The 18525-nt window shown below is 40.8% G+C and overlaps 2 protein-coding genes across 2 annotated transcripts; both read left to right on the forward strand.

The window, feature by feature from the left end:
* Nucleotides 1–473: 473 nt before the first annotated feature.
* On the forward strand, nucleotides 474–5169 carry LOC149288273 (vitamin K-dependent protein C-like). The gene is made up of 8 exons (XM_089492010.1): nucleotides 474–498; nucleotides 919–1079; nucleotides 1170–1194; nucleotides 2004–2114; nucleotides 2395–2535; nucleotides 3178–3275; nucleotides 3615–3729; nucleotides 4568–5169. The coding sequence occupies exons 1-8, from the start codon at nucleotides 474–476 to the stop codon at nucleotides 5167–5169; spliced, it is 1278 nt and encodes a 425-aa protein (XP_089348136.1).
* A 1805-nt stretch (nucleotides 5170–6974) lies between these two features.
* LOC149288274 (coagulation factor X-like) lies at nucleotides 6975–16582 on the forward strand. The gene is made up of 9 exons (XM_089492011.1): nucleotides 6975–7020; nucleotides 10166–10205; nucleotides 11290–11503; nucleotides 12168–12192; nucleotides 12975–13088; nucleotides 13826–13960; nucleotides 14511–15049; nucleotides 15582–15699; nucleotides 16005–16582. The coding sequence occupies exons 1-9, from the start codon at nucleotides 6975–6977 to the stop codon at nucleotides 16580–16582; spliced, it is 1809 nt and encodes a 602-aa protein (XP_089348137.1).
* Nucleotides 16583–18525: the final 1943 nt, after the last annotated feature.

Consider the following 18525-nt stretch of genomic DNA (forward strand, 5'->3'; position numbering starts at 1 on the left):
CAGACTTGCAGGTTAGAAAGACAACCCTGTGGATGATTATTATTTATTGTTTTATATAGTGCCATCAAATTCCATAGCGTTGTACAATGGGTGGACAGGACATAACAAGTAGTATGTAATATAACAAATTGACTTACAGAGACAACAGGTGAGGCTTACAATCTGATGAAGCTGGAAACCCCAGCAGTTATAGATAGTTGAGTTTGGTTACCAATGACACAGACACCTAAATATTCCTGTTCCTTTTAATATCTTTAACACATGTTAATTGATTTTCATTTTCCCTTTTTTGTGCAGAACTAGAATACTATGAATGGGTATTGTTTACTGACTCGCCTCACATAGGCTTATGGTTCTAGAACTTTATTGAATCTTGAGACAAGTGATTTCCCTCTCATCCTTTGTCTGCAGATAAATTACCCTGCATGATGTGGTTGATTTCCATCCTTTGCTTCTCACTGATCACTTGGGACATGCCGTGTGCTTCCAGCAGTGCCGGTAAGCGTCACTTATTAAATGACTCTGGGTAGCTGTAATTAGAGTAGATTGTAACGGGAGCACCCGCTACAATCTACTCGGCAAACCCAGAAGTGCTGCTTGCTAGAAAATGACAGCAGGTGTTGGAAAAGTGTTCCTAACACTTGTTTTACAAAAAGGAAAACAGAATATATATGAAATATATCCAGAATTAATACTTCATCAGGAATGTTGTGGAATATCACCCTAGCAGTGCCTGCTTCTCATATCTGTGCTTGTTTCATAGTGGGGTAGCTTGTAACCAGTCCATTTAGCAGCAGTGCACCAATGAGTTGATCCTCAATAGGCAACATGGCCTTGGTTTTGTTGCAGATGGGCCGCCAGTAAACCACTAGCTCCATTGAGATGAGATTGTACTCTGGTTTTTCTTTTTCATTCTAGTCTTCTTCAACAGTCAGGATGCAAATCGTGTTTTAAAAGTTCATAAACGGGCCTACAACTTTATGGAAGAGTTGAAGCCAGGATCACTGGAACGCGAGTGTGTGGAGGAAGTTTGTGATCTGGAGGAGGCGAGCGAGATATTTGAGACCCGCGAGGCCACTGTAAGAGAGCCAATTAATTCAGAAAGTGAACTATGAAAGAAACTGGTTGAACATATGCTGTAACTTCTAAACCTTTCCCTTTTTCCCCAGCTTAACTTTTGGGCAAAATACTTCGGTAAGTATAAACTACTCTTCAATAAATGTGCAACACGAAAAGTATTATTATAGTTAAATTGTAGGTAAAAAGGTTATTAGGTTAAGGCCTCTACAAGTAGGATGTCACATGCATTTTGTAAGCTTTCTCTCATATTCTTGTCTGTCCTTGAGAGTCATGGAGGTGTCAGCAGAGAGAGTATGAGAACTATGAGATCTATGGCACCGCAATTAAGTCTTCAAGGGGAGATGGCAGCCAGAATGCCAGCCCTCCTCCCCAAATAAAAGCTGAATCTGCTACACCGCTGCATTTACATTATTTGCAGTTTTTCAATTTAAATAAAAAATTAAATACCATAGCAAAATCCATGGGGAATTCCGTGCTATTCTCCGCAACATACCCATGTGTAGTAGTGACTGGTGCAACCATTCCCACATCAAAACCATGAAGTGCACCCAGGTTGGACTGGGGCATGGATGTACCTGTGGCTTCAAGCTACCTGGAACCTTTATCCCAGAAGACCAGATATATTCCAGTCTCAGAGACCTGATATTTCAGATGTCACAGGTGATGAGCAGGCACCAAAGAAACCCATTATTTCTATGCGAACCACCGCCCAGAGATTAGGGGCCAATCTGTCCCATGGCTACTCTGCCACCATGATCTGTTTCTATCCTGAATCCTTTATGGAGCATGCATATGTAGGACTACTAAAGTGCACAGATTTCATGTTCCTTCTGTGTTCTCAAAATAACCCTGTGGTTTGCATAAAGGTATGTGTCTTTTTTTTACATGTATACCTCTTATTAGCCAGGTCACCTGTTTTTCAGATGGGGATCAGTGTCTATCAGCTTCATGTGCAAATGGTGTCTGTAAGGATGGTATTGGGAGATATGACTGTATCTGCTCTAAAGGCTGGGAAGGACGGGTATGTTCTGATGGTAAGGTTACTAAATTAACTCATTGAGATATAATTATGTAAGTTTACATACATTTTGAAACATAACATTGAAACATAGACAGTGCCTTTTTGCCACTTTTTGTTTATATATATATATATATATATATATATATATATATATATATATAATTATAAAGCATGCAGACCAGCAAAAGAAAAAAATGCATAAAAGATGTTTGTAAAAATATTTACTGTGTATGGAAAGTATCACAATAAAAATGCAGGGTTTTTTTGTTGATAAACTTTGTGGGGTTTTTTAGCAATCACCTACCCAAACTGTTCTGTGAATAATGGAGGATGTCTTCACTTCTGCACTGAAACTGAGAATAGTACCTCCCGTGTGTGCAGCTGTGCCTCGGGGTACCAGTTGGATGATAACCATCACACCTGTAGCCCTGCGGGTAACATATTGTCTACTTTCCGTGTCTTCATGTACTTTGTATAGCGAAAGATAATATAACCAGAAGTTCTCCAAGACTCTTAAGCCTTATTATCTCATAAAATATACAGCCATTTTCAGTCATTATTGTTATTATAAAACTCTCTACCACTGCAATGCATTATTTTGTGCAGTCTTAATAACATACACAAGTTATGTATGTACATATATTTGTGTACCTCAGCTGTCTGTGGTAGATTACGATGTAGTGAGTTCTATATTTATTTATTCATATTGTTAGTGTAAGAATTCAGCAGGGGAGGTCTGGTGGTAACATTCAGCCTGTGGGGCAATTCCAACAATGTGACCCATTTTGAAATATATTTGGAAGACAAGATGCCCAATGTGTTAACATAAAAAGAATGCATAAAAACACATAAAGGGAACACAGAAAGGCTTCACGGAATAAGTACACTTCTACAGAAATTCCAAGTTACCCTAGACATCCTGCTGGCTATATGTGGAAGTGCAAGTAAAATGCACAATACAGGTTCAGGCAGTGATTATAGTAACTGAAATCTTCCTGTGTCTGGCATAGCCAGAAGTGGTACATTTGTACACTTCTACACAACAAATCACAGAAATACATTGTGCTGTCTTGCAGTGGAGTACCCCTGTGGTCAAAGGAAAATCATGGATTTTGAAAGTCTACTTCGGCTGACAGCGGCAAAGCAAGGACGCAAAGGCGATAGTCCTTGGCAAGTATGGACCCTTCATTTTCTCCTCATGTTCTTGTGATGCAGTATAAATGAAAACTCTTTATTAGTTTTTCCAAAGGATTATTCTGTTACATGTGTTTCTCTGGCATTGGCCTAATATTCGTTCAGTCAATCCCTCCCCATGTACGATCACATTTAATCTCTGAGGATGGTGTTTGTTTGCCAGTGTCTTGTATCTTATAATTAAATGTAATTTTTTTTTTTCCCATTGGACTAACATTCCATTTTAATGACAAGCTTTCAAGAGTATAAACCTCAAAAAAGTCTAAACAAATAATCTACATAAGTAAATCTATTCTGACACTTCCCATGTTGATTTCAGGTCTTAATAATTCACGAGAAGAAATTTCACTGTGGAGGCGTCCTGATTCACCCTTTGTGGGCGCTGACAGCTGCCCATTGTATGGAGAATGCCGGAAAGTACTATGTGAGGCTTGGTATGAACCTCTTACGCTAACTGCCAGTCCTAAGTTCAAGTGCTTGGCCAGGCATCATGCTCATATGAGATCTTTGGCTGGAGCCCATAACATGATGGTAGCAGGAATTAACAAAACAGCTAACAAAACTGGCGTCCTGCTAAACCCAAAAGCCTGGATAAGCAGGATGGGAGTTGTATCCTACAACAGCTGAAATGTCAGAGACTGTTCAAGATGATCACTATAAGGGGAGTTAAAATGGGACATGGGTATGTCTAGTATGGGGTAAAAGAGTGGAGAGGAAACTGAACTCTACTGTACCAGCAATGAAAACATCTGAGCGTAAGCCTGGGCATGCTTGATATCTTTGTGTTCAGAATAAACGGCATCTCTATACTTAGTGATGTCTAATTTGTTCTGTGTTCTTGTTAAATAACACAAGGTAAAAAGTCACAATTTCATTCTATTTAATTGACTTCATCATCTTGATCCTCCCAATAATAACATTGAAGCCAGGTCTCATCATGAAAATGACCTTCCTACCCGATAGATTGTATCTCGTAGGGATAATGTTTCAAAAATTAGTAAATGAAACTAAAATAGAAGGACACAATGGGATGGGAGAGTGGGGAACTGAATTCAGAGAATTGGAAACTAAAAAGGAAGAGTGTTAAATATGTACTATACTTCAAAAGTCTGATAAATATCTTGTGCCAAGTCTGTTGTATAATATCTGTGCAATAAAATTTATTAAATCCTGTCATTAATTCATGCTTTAGCATGTCAGCTGACACTCAATGGAGCCTGTGCCAGTAAGCGGGTCTGCTTACCTCTTTTCTTTACCCTTTTCCATGGCCAGGTGAATATGACCGTCGCAAGATGGAGGACACAGAACAGACATTGCAAGTGTCCAAGATCTTCCGACACCCTGAGTACCGGTATCAAAATGCAGACAATGATATTGCTTTACTGCGTCTCTCAGCGCCTGCCCTCTATAACAAGTATGTGATTCCAATCTGCCTGCCAAGCCTGGAACTTGCCGAAAGACATTTGACTCTGGAGGGCACCGAGGTGGTAGTCACTGGCTGGGGAAGCCAGAATGAAACGTCGCGCAATCGCTCCAGCGTTCTCAGCTACATACGGATTCCAATGGCTCCCCGTAACGAGTGCATTGCATTGATGCAAAACGAACTTACTGAAAATATGTTATGTGCTGGGCAGCTGGGGGACAGACAGGATGCCTGCCGTGGAGACAGTGGAGGACCCATGGTTACTAAGTTTGGGGGCACTTGGTTTCTGGTGGGGTTGGTGAGCTGGGGAGAAGGCTGTGGACGAGTGGATAACTTTGGTGTGTATACCAAAGTCAGCCGATACCTGGAATGGATCAGCCAGCAAATGATTAACTATGAAGCAGAAAACTCAAATGGAAAGGCAAGTTTACAGAAGTCACGCAAAGGATAATATAAGATTAAAAAAGTGCAATGATGTCTACAAGGAATAAATAGTATTAAGTATGATTGACGTATCATCATATAACCATTAACTAGATCACCTATTGTAAATTTTTGGTTTATTTTTTTCTGAAAATAAAATTCATCTCGTGAAATGTGCCTTTGTGTGCGTTTTGTATAGTAGCGTCATGTCACTTGATCTGTTAGGTTTATATTTTCTTAAAGATATATTGATCCCTAACGTGTTCTAACTGCTGGATACTGAGCATTTCTTTTAAACTATAGTGGACACTGGTGATTTTCTTGAGTATGAGTGGTTTCTTGGAAAATGCTATGTGCTGCAGCTCAAGTTCCAGACTCAACTCAATTTGACAACAAAAAAGAAGAAATCCAAAGAATACGTGCTACTTAAGTGAAATGTGATAAATAATAAATAAATGTGTGAATACTTCCCTAGTATTGACCGCAGCTGCCCATGCGACACTCTTCCTCAAAGTGTAGAAAATACAAGAAAACCAGAAATGTATGGGGCGCAGGTACATATATAGGGAAAAAAACAAAAAAACAACACAATATAGTGTAGATGGTATGTTCAATATTAATTACTAAGTGATATATTGCACTCACAAGTGAAAGAGGCAAATCCAACCCATCAATATGGACTTTTAAAAAACTTTAATGCTCTTCAAGGTAAATCTAAAAAACAAACTAAAATAGTGCAGTATCTTCAGGTAAAACAGTATATGCCAATGGTAATGCACTCACAGTTTTTTCATGCACAAAGTGCATATGTAGGCGTTTGGTTAAAAACTCATCAAAAAATGAAGTCCAATTGAGTCTTTCTACGCGTTTCGCCCTTTGGGCTTCTTCAGGAAATCAATTGGTGCAGATGTCTGTAAGTATCAGCAAATTCGGTAAAATCGGCAAAAATCAGAAATCTGTGTATACTTCCGTCCCTTGAGTCTGTTCTTTTATAGTCTTTTAAATGTGTATTTCCGTGTATGTCATCGCGTTTTTCACCTTTGTCCTTTGTTGTCATCACGTCTTGTCTGTTATTTGATTATTTTTCAACTCAATTTGAAATTTGTCGATTAGCGTAGTTGTTTGCAGATGCAAGTGATAAGTAAGGATGCGCCTCTGTACTTTAATGGGGCAGCTAGGTTTCCACTAAAGATACACGTATGATATTTAGCTTCCACTTAGCTTCCAATAAAGATAGCTGATCGCTATCTGTCCGAACGCATGTTAGCGCTTCTTTACAGTGCACCCTATACCCTATACTTACCACCAGCCATCTCCAGGGGACTCACATGCATGGGAAAGGCATATGGCCATCCTAAATGTAAACCACGACCAACGACTGATTAAGGAGTCCAAATGGCAATTTAATTTTACTAGGCAGTATATTGCTACATTGAATAGGATACATTTAGAGGGCATTGTCTGTTGGGATGGATTCTTTTCTTGTTTTTTATTAGTTTAGTTTATTAGATTAGGCGTACAACATGGTGCGGTGTGCGCTGACCTGTAAACAGATGCCTGGCAGACAACATGTGCTTTTGTTCTTACAATGTTGCTTTCTTTTTTTCTCTTGCGTTCAATGTAACACAACTCCAAAAGTGCTATTGAGAAGGAATGAGTATTTTGCGTCATGGTACAAAATATTATCTGCACAGATAGAGAAAACATATCAAGATAAAGTATGTCTTGTTTTAACCCCATTCTCTGGATGGTAAGAAGGTAACCCTTATATTACCCAGAAATGTAGGACCATAAAATTTGAAAAGCAGGTATAATAAAATATAAACCGGAACAATGTATGGATATCTCCTCCCACCCACCTTCTTCATGCCTGTGCCAGGTCAGATCCAGTATTTACATCTTGCTGTGGATTGAATTTGGATTCATAGCTTCTATCTCCAGGTGCTAAAAGCTGTGACGTATAAGGATGTAACATAATGTGGAAAAAAACAAACTCCAAAAATACCTAAAAACATCCTGTTTATTAGGCAAATGTTAGTTACCCATTAATAGGAAAAATGATATGACCGGTAGTTGTAGCTAACAGACCAGCATGTACCTGCGCAACATGAGAACTTTAGTTTACTATAGCTGTGGTGGTAAAGATTAGACACAAATACCCCCGTCTACAATTCCTATGGTGTTCAGACAGTAATGGCTGACTGTGTATCATGGGAGCTGCAGTCAAAAACATTATTGTGCAGTGTTGGCCACCACAACCCCGGTCTATAACTACAATTCCCATGAAGTTAAGCCAGCAAAATGGCCGGATGAATATTATTGTAGATGGAGTCAACAAAAGTTAGTGTTTGTACTGAAGACTTAGTGTAGCCCCCACTCCAAGGCATAAGCTACAGTTACAGCTACTATGCCCATAATAATCATCTAGCGATGTTGCTGGCTCAACATCATGGGAGTTGCAGTCAAGAAAAGTTAATATTGTGCGATGCACAGCAGACATGCTGATGTGTTTCAAAAAAATGGTAGTTAGAATGAAGTAAAAAAAAGGGATGGAATCAAAATAGGACACTTTGTAGATTTACAGCAGTTGTGGCTAAGATTTGGCACTCAAAGTGCTGTTATCACAACTTTTCTCATGGCTGAGAATCATGGGATGTGCATTTCACATCCTGGCACTCCAGTTGTTGAGTTCTCACGTTCCCATGATGCTTAATACACCAGACTAGCTTGGAGTTATAGGAGATGAACTAGAACTACCTTGTGTCTGCAGCCTGCAAACTGTATTTCTGCCTCTGTGCCTGTGAAGCTGCTAGAGTGAAGGGGAGGAGATGAGTTAGAGGGAGAGGAAGAGAGCAGACCACTCCCCTGACATTGCTCTCTATGTCATGTTAACCTTAACAGCCTACTGTTTCTCCCTCCCCTGCTGCTACTCCTGTGGGCCTCTTTTAATTTCCAGGGGGAGGGGAGTGCTCCTCCTTGCCCCCTCCAGACACCCATGCATCCACGTGTACTTCAGACATGTGTGGTGGGTCACAGCTAAAGAAGGGCCATGCTGTAGAATAAAGATTCTAACGGGTCAATCATCTATAGTTGCAGTGGCGTCTCCAGCTTTCATATTTAGGGGGGGCACATGGGGGGCCAGGAACCAAAGTATGGGGGCCAATTATAAAACGGTACATATACACTATATATATATATATATATATATATATATATACACACATATACACACACACGTTAGGCAGTTATTTCTCATTCTTTAATATTAGCCCCTGCTGATGACAATATATAGAAATATTACACCCTGCTTCTGATATATATTAAGATTAACCCCTGCTGCGGTTATATATTGATATTAGCCCCTGCTGCGGATATATACTTATATTATACCCTGCTGCCGATATACATAAAAATTATACCCTGCTGCCGATATATATTAATATTTGACCCTGCTACCAGTATATATTAATATTAGCCCCTACTGCCAATATATATTATTAGTCCCTGCAGCCAATATATATATAAACTTAGCCCCTGCAGCCAATATATATTAATATTAGCCCCTGCTGCCGATATATATATATAAATACTAGACCCTGCTGCCAATATGAATATAAATACTAGACCCTGCTGCCAATTAATATTAATATTAGCCCCTGCTGCCAATATATGTTAATATCTCCCTCTCCCTCCCAAACTATCCTAACTACCCCCTCTCCCTCCCAATCTATCCTAACTACCCCCTCTCCCTCCCAATCTATCCTAACTACCACCTCTCCCTCCCAATCTATCCTAACTACCCCCTCTCCCTCCCAATCTATCCTAACTACCCCCTCTCCCTCCCAATCTATCCTATCTACCCCCTCTCTCCCTCCCAATGTATCCCTATCTACCTCTTCTCACTTCCTATCTACCTCTTTTCACTCTCTAACCCCCTCCTAACTTTCTACCCTCCTCCCCCCCCTTTGAAGTTCACTTACCTTGGGCTTGTAGAAGTCCAGCGGCGGGATCGCGAGGTCTCTGTCTTCCTGGTTCTGCCGCAGTGTGCGCGGCTTCATTGCTGAGCGCCGGATATGACATCATATACCGGCGCTTGGCTTGAAATGCCAGCACTGCGACCAAGGCAGAGGCCTCGCGGTCGCGGAAAAGAGTGAGAGGCGCCGAACGGTCGCTGAGAACGTATTCCTCAGCGACCGCTCGGCGCCTCTCTCTCTCTCCTCCGGATCTATTAAAAAAAAAAAAAAAAAAGACGGCGTTTCAATTGGGGGGGCACACCGGGGGGCACAGCATGATTTAGGGGGGGCCATGGCCCCCTCTGGCCCCCCCCTGCCGACGCCACTGTATAGTTGAGACCAGTGCCACATTAAGACCAATGGATGACTCCTCCTAATACTACTACTCCCAGTGGCGTATTTACCTTTGGCACGACCCTAGGCCTAACCCAAGGAAGCGTTGTCTGCCTCCCCTTTGTGCTTCTGTCCTTTTTTTACTGGGTGTTGAGATATGATGTCATATCCCAGCTCTCCGCTACAGATAGCTTGATTGCCCAATAGGATGATCAACCTCCTTTTTTTTTTTTGAAGCTGAAGGACCTGCTGCCCTAGGCCACAATATACCACCCACTACACCTGCCATCCATTCCATCCCAGTCTACATGTTGTGTTCTCCTCTCACACATCTTTAGTGCTCACTGGTGTGTGGCACAATTACGTGTATTTGGTTGAGAGTTTGGAAAATGTCAGTGGTGTCAGATTGTGGCTCAGCCATTGATTGTGGTTGGATTCAAGCAATGTCCAGCTGCCATGTGCCGACTTCGCTCAGCAGCTATCCAGTTTGCACTTATAGTGTCCTCCCCCACAGTGGCCATGCTGTTGACTATTTGATCCCTGCCTTGGTATGCACTGTCAATATTTGCTTGTAATGATGATTAACTAGAGATCATCTACTCTGCTCTGTTAAACTGCCCACCTTTTATGCCCTCGCTTGTCCCTACATTAAGACTATTAGTACACACCTTCTTATAGGTAAACCAGGGATCCAAGTGCTGACCCACTCCCAGAAAAGGTATGTAAATAATTATAAAGATTTGGGCTACGAAGATTATTGAATAATATAATACTGGCCTAAAATCCGTCTGTGCTCTTTGTATTTTAATTATAGGCTGAACCAATCCCGAAAAGTCAAGATGACTAGAGGCTTCCTTTATACTACATTGCTACTACTCTCTGTATCATCCTGTTACTCAGGTACATTATTATTTATTAATTCATACAGCGTCATTAGATTCCAGACCCCTCTACACGTACCTTCTTCATTTGAGGGCAGACCTCGGCAAAATACCGCATTAATGTTGCATTAGGGTTGGTTTTCTCAAGATGCTGATTTATACCAAATTTTGTAGCTGAATTCAGCATTAAAAACACAATTCCTAGTACTTCTGAATGTCCAAACCCTTCACATAAATAACTCTATAGTTACGTTGCCATAATTTTTGCATGTAATTCCTTATTCTCATGTGATACAAAAGCAGGCACTGATACGTTGTAACCTCATTAAAAAGAGTCGTAAAATGTTCCCTGTGTTGTATTTATGTCATTCAGTATTCAAAGGAAAGAATAAAACATCCAATCTGCTAAAGTATATTTGCTTAACATGTTAAAGTGCAATCAATGTTATGTCTAAGTGGAACAGCACCATTAGACTGTATTTCCCAGCACCAGCCTGAAAAGGTGACAGCATACTGATGAATGGTGCCAAGTCCAAACGTACCAACCCCAACGTACGTTTCGCTGCAATGAGCCCCCTGACGAAGCTCAGTTTTCTGTTTTCTGCCTTGTTTCTAGGTTTGGTTTGTAACTTTTGAGCACCGATGTACCATTGCTGTATGTTATTTCATTTGTTCCGTTTTACTTTATCGCTGTGGTCATCCTTGTGTTTCTTATTTGTGGCTTCATATACATACGTATTTCCATCCTAGTTCCTGCAGTCCTGTGCCTCCGTTCATATGTACCTTCCTATATGTGTCTTGGTGCCGAGATGCTTTTTTATTATATATATATATATATATTTATATGTATTTAAATCATTTTGTTTAATAAAGATTTACTTTGTATATACCTCTTTTCCTTACGTGCTCTCCTTGCATTAGGTTTTGGTGTTTTGATAAAGGCTTTATAAAAGAGATTTTCTATTGTGTATTTCTTGCAGTGTTTATAGAACGTGAGAAGGCGCACCGCGTACTGCGAAAACGTGCCAATTATTTCTTAGAGGAAATACATCCCGGGAACCTGGAGCGGGAATGTTTTGAAGAAATGTGCTCCAGGGAAGAGGCTCGAGAAATTTTCAAATCTCAGGAAAAAACTGTGAGTATTAGAGTCTTATACTTGCATATCTAGAAGTCAGTGTTTCCCTAAGTGATTACTCAACACATTGAAGGATCAGGTGATCACATATACCTGTTTACAAGGGACATTCTTTTGAAATGACATCTTTTTCCCTGTGTTTTTTTGTTCTCGGAAAGGTTCAGTAGATCTCAAAATTGTGTGGCATCATTGTTTATTTTTTTTAAATTAATTCTTTAAAATGCCATAAAAAGCATTTAGCATAGTCAAAGTCATTCATTTTCTTATTGACTAACACACTTAATATATCAGTGATACTTAATGTGGTTGGTGGTCTTTACTGATGGCTGCACAGACCTCCACAACTGCTCAGGTTTGCACTGGGAGGACTTGCTCCAGACCCCATTATGTTTAAAGATGACCCTGCTTTTGCCACTGCTATAGTCTACCCCCACCAATTGGTAAATTATGACATCTAACTAGAAGAACAGAGTGGAAAAGAACAACCAATGTCGGATCCATTCATTTTAAAAGAATCTATTCCTTACTCAATTTTGCTGGATGTGTAGCTTAATATATAAATGAAAGAATGCAGGGATAATTAAACAGAACAAATCTGAATATTTGTTCTAACAACTTGCATGTGAACGTTTAATTGATTTACTCTTTTCTTGTTCTTTGCCAGACAGAGTTTTGGTATCATTATAAAGGTGAGTGCCAGAAACTGAAAGGGTGTCTTAAGAATGGGACGACTAGACATGTTTCCTTGACAATGGATATTCTTCTGTAATTTAGTCTTCTGCAACCTGATAATGATTGTTCACCGATATGTCCTCTAGTCTAAAGATATACCGTATGTTACAAGAAGGATGTTTTATGATATTTACCTTGCACACTATGCTATTACAAAAATGTTACCAGCCAATGAATTTACACCGGGACTGGATCCTTTACATGTCTTGTTTTTCTCTATACCACGTTTTAATGAATGTGTATTGGAGCAAGTTGGATAGAAGCACCAGACTTCTGCTGCAGTTCCTGATTACCACGTTACACTTAGTACTCTTCAAATGTGTGCAATATGGGATTTTAACCCAATTTTGCAGTAGCAGGCCTGGGGTGACCATTGGAAACTCCAGGCTAATGCCCAGCGGGCCAATGCCTAGTAATCCGTCCTACCTGCTGTCAAAGCTGTTCAGATGGCCAGTGTAATAATGTAGCCTGTGGCTGCTGGCTACACCTAGGTTGATGTATCAGTGAAGTGTGTGACCACATGCGTCCAGCTTGAGGTCGCACACTGATCATTAGCCACTGACCCATAGTACCAGGGCCCATTTTACATGATGGTCCAGCCATGGCTCGTAACAATGAAGATCAAGGCAACATGCGTTTATTTTCAAAAGTTCCAAATGCTCCTCCCTCTGTCTTTGGATGTGTTTACAGTTCTAATGTATTGGATTCATTAACATATATCCCTTCTTAAATATCCTAGACCTCAGTCCATGTAAACTGAACCCATGTCAGAATGGTGGGATCTGCCAGCAGTATCATTACATCTACACATGTCTATGTCCACCTCGCTTCGCAGGAAGACACTGTGAAAATGGTGAGTCATCTATACACTGATCAAGACAAAAGACATAGCATATATAAGAACATAATGATGTGGTTTTAGGACTTATACACGTCCTTCATTGTTAATGCTGAAATGAAACAGAAGTCTCTGTTTCAGAAATAGTTACTTTTTAAGCATCAGTAGATCACCCAGAATATCCTGTTATCTTATCTTTGTATGAAAGAAGCCACTGCCATATACCAAACCTCTCTACTGTCCCTCATTAGGGGTTCCTCTTTTGGACCCAAATCCCCATATTCTTTCTGCAACTGGTGTCCATTTTTGTTGGCGCTCAGAACCTTCGCACGGTGTCCAATAACCTTAAAAGTCACAATAATGTCTGTATCAACAAAATACATTAACTATTCTTTATCCAGATGCCTTACTCAGTTAGATAAATACTGTAGCTACCAACACAAATTCTTGGTGAAGTCATTCTAACCATACACCTATAAACAAAAGTGTCCCTCTTTGCACATTTCAAATGTTGGGAGGTATGATATACCGTACCCTTCCTAAGAAGCTGAGTTGGAAGTGGGCACCACCATGAGGTTCTTTTTAAGTTAGAAACATTTGCATGCCCACAGGGCTCTGGGAACAGTTCTCCTAGGATGCCAGAAGAAGCTAGAAAGGACTTTTTAATCATGTGAAATGTGACAAATAATTCAGATGATTAATTATTAGCGTTGCACACACATGTACAACTTGGGTTATTTCTTTCCTGGCAGTAAGAATTGAGTGCTGGTATAACAATGGCGGCTGTTTGCAATATTGTACAGACACAGCACGGTCACTCGGTGTGAGTTGCTCCTGTGCACATGGATATTCCCTGAACAAGGACGGCAAGAGTTGTGACCAATCTGGTAGGTAGAAACCATTAATGGTAAGGAAGTGAGTAGAACATCATTCATATTATGTTTTCAGGGAACTTTCTCGTGATTTTCTGACTGAGTTATATACAAACACATTTGACACGCACATTTTTGTCCACAAAAACCTTTTGACCCCTGGTGGTTCTGCCTGCTACCAGTCGCCACTCTTGTCTGCTGTTTGCCAGAGTGTGTGCTAATGCCTAGCGGCTTTGAGATAATTACCACCTTAATCAGTAACCCTTGATTCAGCTGACAAATAGTTATTCAATATCTTTGATAAGTGTAAAATGATCTGCTATGGTTTATCCTACTGCTGTGATGGAGACATGTGCTGCTCATGGTAGGGGCTTTCATTTTCTCCAAGCTACAGAGTAATGGATGCTGTTCTGTATCTACTAACGCCTAGTTCTCAGAGGCCCACTAGCAGCTCCTCACTGATATATGGCACAATATTGGGTTAAAAAAACTTTTCAGTCTCTTCATCTTTATATGAATACTTGGTGGGAGAGTTTCTGTTACTAACTAAACATTCTCCCTACAGCTCGTTATCCATGTGGACTGACAATAAGCTCATCACGCTCTCTGGAGGAACCTGAGCTGGACTTGGAGCCTCTCAAGCTCCCTCTAAATAACCCAGGCACCACCATTGCCCCCTTCCATCAAATTAATTTAAATAGCAGTGTTACTAGTAATAATACTAAACAACCACTCAACATGAACGATACTGCCTGGCAGCACGGGAAGTACAATCCTTCTAGAAATATCACTGAGAATGAGAGAGTCTATGAAGACAACACTACCAGGACACACAGTACCAATGTGACTGCCTGGAGACAGGATACCAACGTAACTACAGGAACAAGACCTTCTAACGAATCTACTTGGGTATATAATGAAAATGTCCCTGAGTCAGATGACAGCATAAACCTAAATGCAGATGCTGATAAGAATGATCAGGGGGCATCTGCTTGGACAGGGAGTATTACAGACTTTACAGAAGAGGCTGAGGACAATTCTACATCTGATGATTTTCGGATTGTTGGAGGGATGCGTTGTGAGCTTGGACATTGCCCCTGGCAGGTGTGTAAACCTTTCAAATAATATAATATTATTTTATGAATACATTTCACAAATGTGTAAATTTGGTTCAGTGGATACAGTGCCATGTTCAGACAGTACATAAATACGAGCCAGAAGAGGGAACTAATTCACTTAAGGACATCACCAGTGGATACCATCAAGTGGGGGTAATTATATGATGAAATATAGATGCAAGGAGAAAGAATTCTGATTATTAAATATTTATTAAAAATATGTGGTGAGCACCAGCAACTGTTAAAGGGAAAGGGTAAACTGGCTAAAGGTGCCGTAATGTTTTGACCCAATGGTCGTGTTTGTCGGGTTATTCCAATAGGACATGCAGTGGAGTAGTCAGTGGTCCACAAGACGTTGAACAGCAGCAGAACATGGAACTTCCTGTGTATGGTTTGCTTCTTCAGCTCCACAGAATTTAACAAATAGCAGTTCATAGGGGGGAATGATACTTTAACAGGCATTCGCAGATCACCGTTTCCCTGTATTTTCATTGGTCGCTTACTTTGCCTCTTTCCAGGTCCTGATCCGAACTTCTAGAGGAATAGATTTCTGCGGTGGAACCCTGATCAGCAGCCGTTGGGTACTGTCTGCTGCACATTGCTTCGAAGGCATTAATCCACACCATGTAACCATTGGTGAGTTATCTCCACGGAGCACATCACGCAATCTGGCAGCCTATATTTTTTACTTGTACGTTCAATTATGACCATTGCACATTGTAGGCAATAAATCACAAGGCAAGAAGTAACAAGGACATAGGTGCCCAGGCACATTTGGTTTAAAGAACATTGATAAGCTTTCCATTCTTGTATTGATCAAAAATACATTAGCTGGGGGATGAAATGCTGGCACACTGGGTTTGGACACATTTCCACTATATATCTAATTCTTCTATCTTTTCTGCTTTACACTTCTTCTCATTAAGTTTCTTAAATTTCAGGAGATTATGACAAGCTTCGACGAGACCAAGATGAGCAGAAGATTGCAGTACTGAAATTTTTTTCCCATCCTCACTATCTTGGGGAGTACTATGACCATGACATTGCATTACTGTACCTGCGCAGTGCAGTGATTCTAAATGACTATGCTCGACCTATCTGCTTACCCAGCCCTGGTCTAGGACGCCTATTAACTCAAGAGGGTGAAATAGGGCAAGTAAGCGGATGGGGAGCCACTCGGTACATGGGCCGTTTTAGTCGCTTTTTACTAAAAGTCAGACTACCGATTGTCAGCCAGGAGGTTTGCATGGCCTCCACAGACAAGGTGTTGACGGGAAACATGTTCTGTGCGGGCTACAGCTCTGGGGCTCGGGACTCTTGCAAGGGGGACAGTGGAGGGCCTTTTGTCATTTTTTATCGCCACACATGGTACCTGCTGGGAGTGGTGAGTTGGGGTGAAGGGTGTGCATCGGAAGGAAAATATGGTGTCTACACAAGAGTGTCCAACTATATCCCATGGATAAAAGAGACAATAATGGACACAGAGGGAGCTGAGGAGCATCTGACATCTACATTATAACAGAAACTCAGCTGCTGTAGTAAAATATTTATGCAAACAATCTGAGGCAATGCATAGGCCAAGGGTAGCTGACATTTTTATTATCTACTGTAGAAGTACAGCACCCATAATCCTCAACCAGCTGGGTCTGCTGCACCTATGAGAGATGAAAATGCAGGTCATTGGTTCAACAGGTGCTTTGGTTTTGGAATATTTTGACATAATTTGTCTTCACTTTAAAAGGATACCGCCAAAATCATGCTCGAAAAAGGGTCTTCGGTGGGGGTGGGGGTGGTGACTTCCCTCTTAAATAATTCCTCCCAATTCGTGTCTCCTAACTTTGCTGGAAGGTGGCTTTGTAAGGATGTCCAGATCTGAATTAGAGTGCAACCGGAAATAGTATTTCTGTCACACTTTGTCACATCGTAACTTCTACGAAGGTTATTTTAATCAATACCGTTTCACATTTTTAATATACTGAGCCTTAAAATGCACAATTAAAATGGAAAAGTGACAGATAAGCATTCCAAACAGACATTAATTCCGTTAATGAAGGTTTTTGACAAGAAGGCAGCCTCCCAGCTTGATGAGTTTGGCATTTTGCACGGCGTGAAAAATCCATAGCTGTGGGTTTGCGCGTAAACATTTGTAATTATGTCACAGACTATGAGAGAAATATCTTGTAAAAATACAGTTACAGCAAGAGCACTGATTCAGATTGATCTGGTGCTTTTGTCACTGAAACATCAGCGCCGAAATCCCTACTTGAATAAAGCTGCCACAATTAGCAAGTCACCAGAACAGAATGCCTGTCAGCCTATTTATAAAGTTTCCAGATATGCACATGCAGAGTTATAATCCTAATTCTGATAGTATATGCTAGTTACTACTAAAAAGGTGGTAATTCACTATTCATTAAGGAGGTCCAACCCCATTGAGCCTCTGCAGCAAGAGGTTGGTTGGTCCTGTATAACATATAGTTAAATCAGTGGGATTTATTCAGCCTCCTTAACCATTGAGTTATGCATTATACAGGGCCAACCCAGCCCTTCATGTTGGAGAAACCTGCCAGTGTTGGCCCTTCATAATGAGAAGTAAAATGAGAGCTAAGACCTCAAACAAAAACCCTCTGGTTACGGGTGGCATACATGTTTATTTCATACACTATAGGCCTAAAAGGTAGCACACGATGGCAGAGTTGGCTGAGATTAACAGGAGTTAAGGTCAAAAGCATTAACGATTACCCTTCTAGGTCTTGAGCAGCGCTAGGAATAAAGGGAACAATGTTCCTTAACCCTTGGTGCATGTATATATTTGTACAGTTCTATGTAAAACCACTTTTCACATTGCTTCTAGTAATAAACAGAATTGTTTTAAGTCATATTTTGATTGTCTATCAATTAAACTGTCATAATCAGTAATGAAGAAAAACAGTAAGATACAAACATGTAAATAAAAAAATATACCATATTTGCTCGATTATAAGACAAGTTTTTTCAGAGCAAATGCTTGTTTTATAATCCAGGTAGTCCTATAATCAGACTTCAAATAGAGGTCTAACTACAAGACTAAGATCCAGATCCCCTGCAGCGCTGCAGGGGACCTGGATCCTCCTCTCTGGTAGCCGGTGTGCACAGACAACCTCCCTCCACTGCTGCCGGCATTTCCAACGGGGCTTCTATGACTGAGCTCCTGCGTGACATAACCTTCCAGTGCTCAGTTATGGAAGCCCCGGGTAGCAGCAGAGGTTGTCTGAGTGCATCCCACAGATGTCCACTGGCTGCCTCACTTGACACCAGGGAGTCTGGAGCTCAGGGGACAAGTCTAGGGATGCATCGGTAAGTCTGGGAGGGCATATAGGGGGTTTAAAGGCATATCAGGGAGGCAGAGTGGCAAATAGGGGAATATAAGGCATATCTGGGGGCAGAGTGGCAAGCCTGGGGGCAGATGTGCATAACTGGGGG

Source organism: Sceloporus occidentalis, unplaced genomic scaffold (assembly GCF_023333645.1).
Source record: "Sceloporus occidentalis isolate IW3139 unplaced genomic scaffold, rSceOcc1.0.p SCAF_53, whole genome shotgun sequence".
Classification (NCBI taxonomy): Eukaryota; Metazoa; Chordata; class Lepidosauria; order Squamata; family Phrynosomatidae; genus Sceloporus; species Sceloporus occidentalis.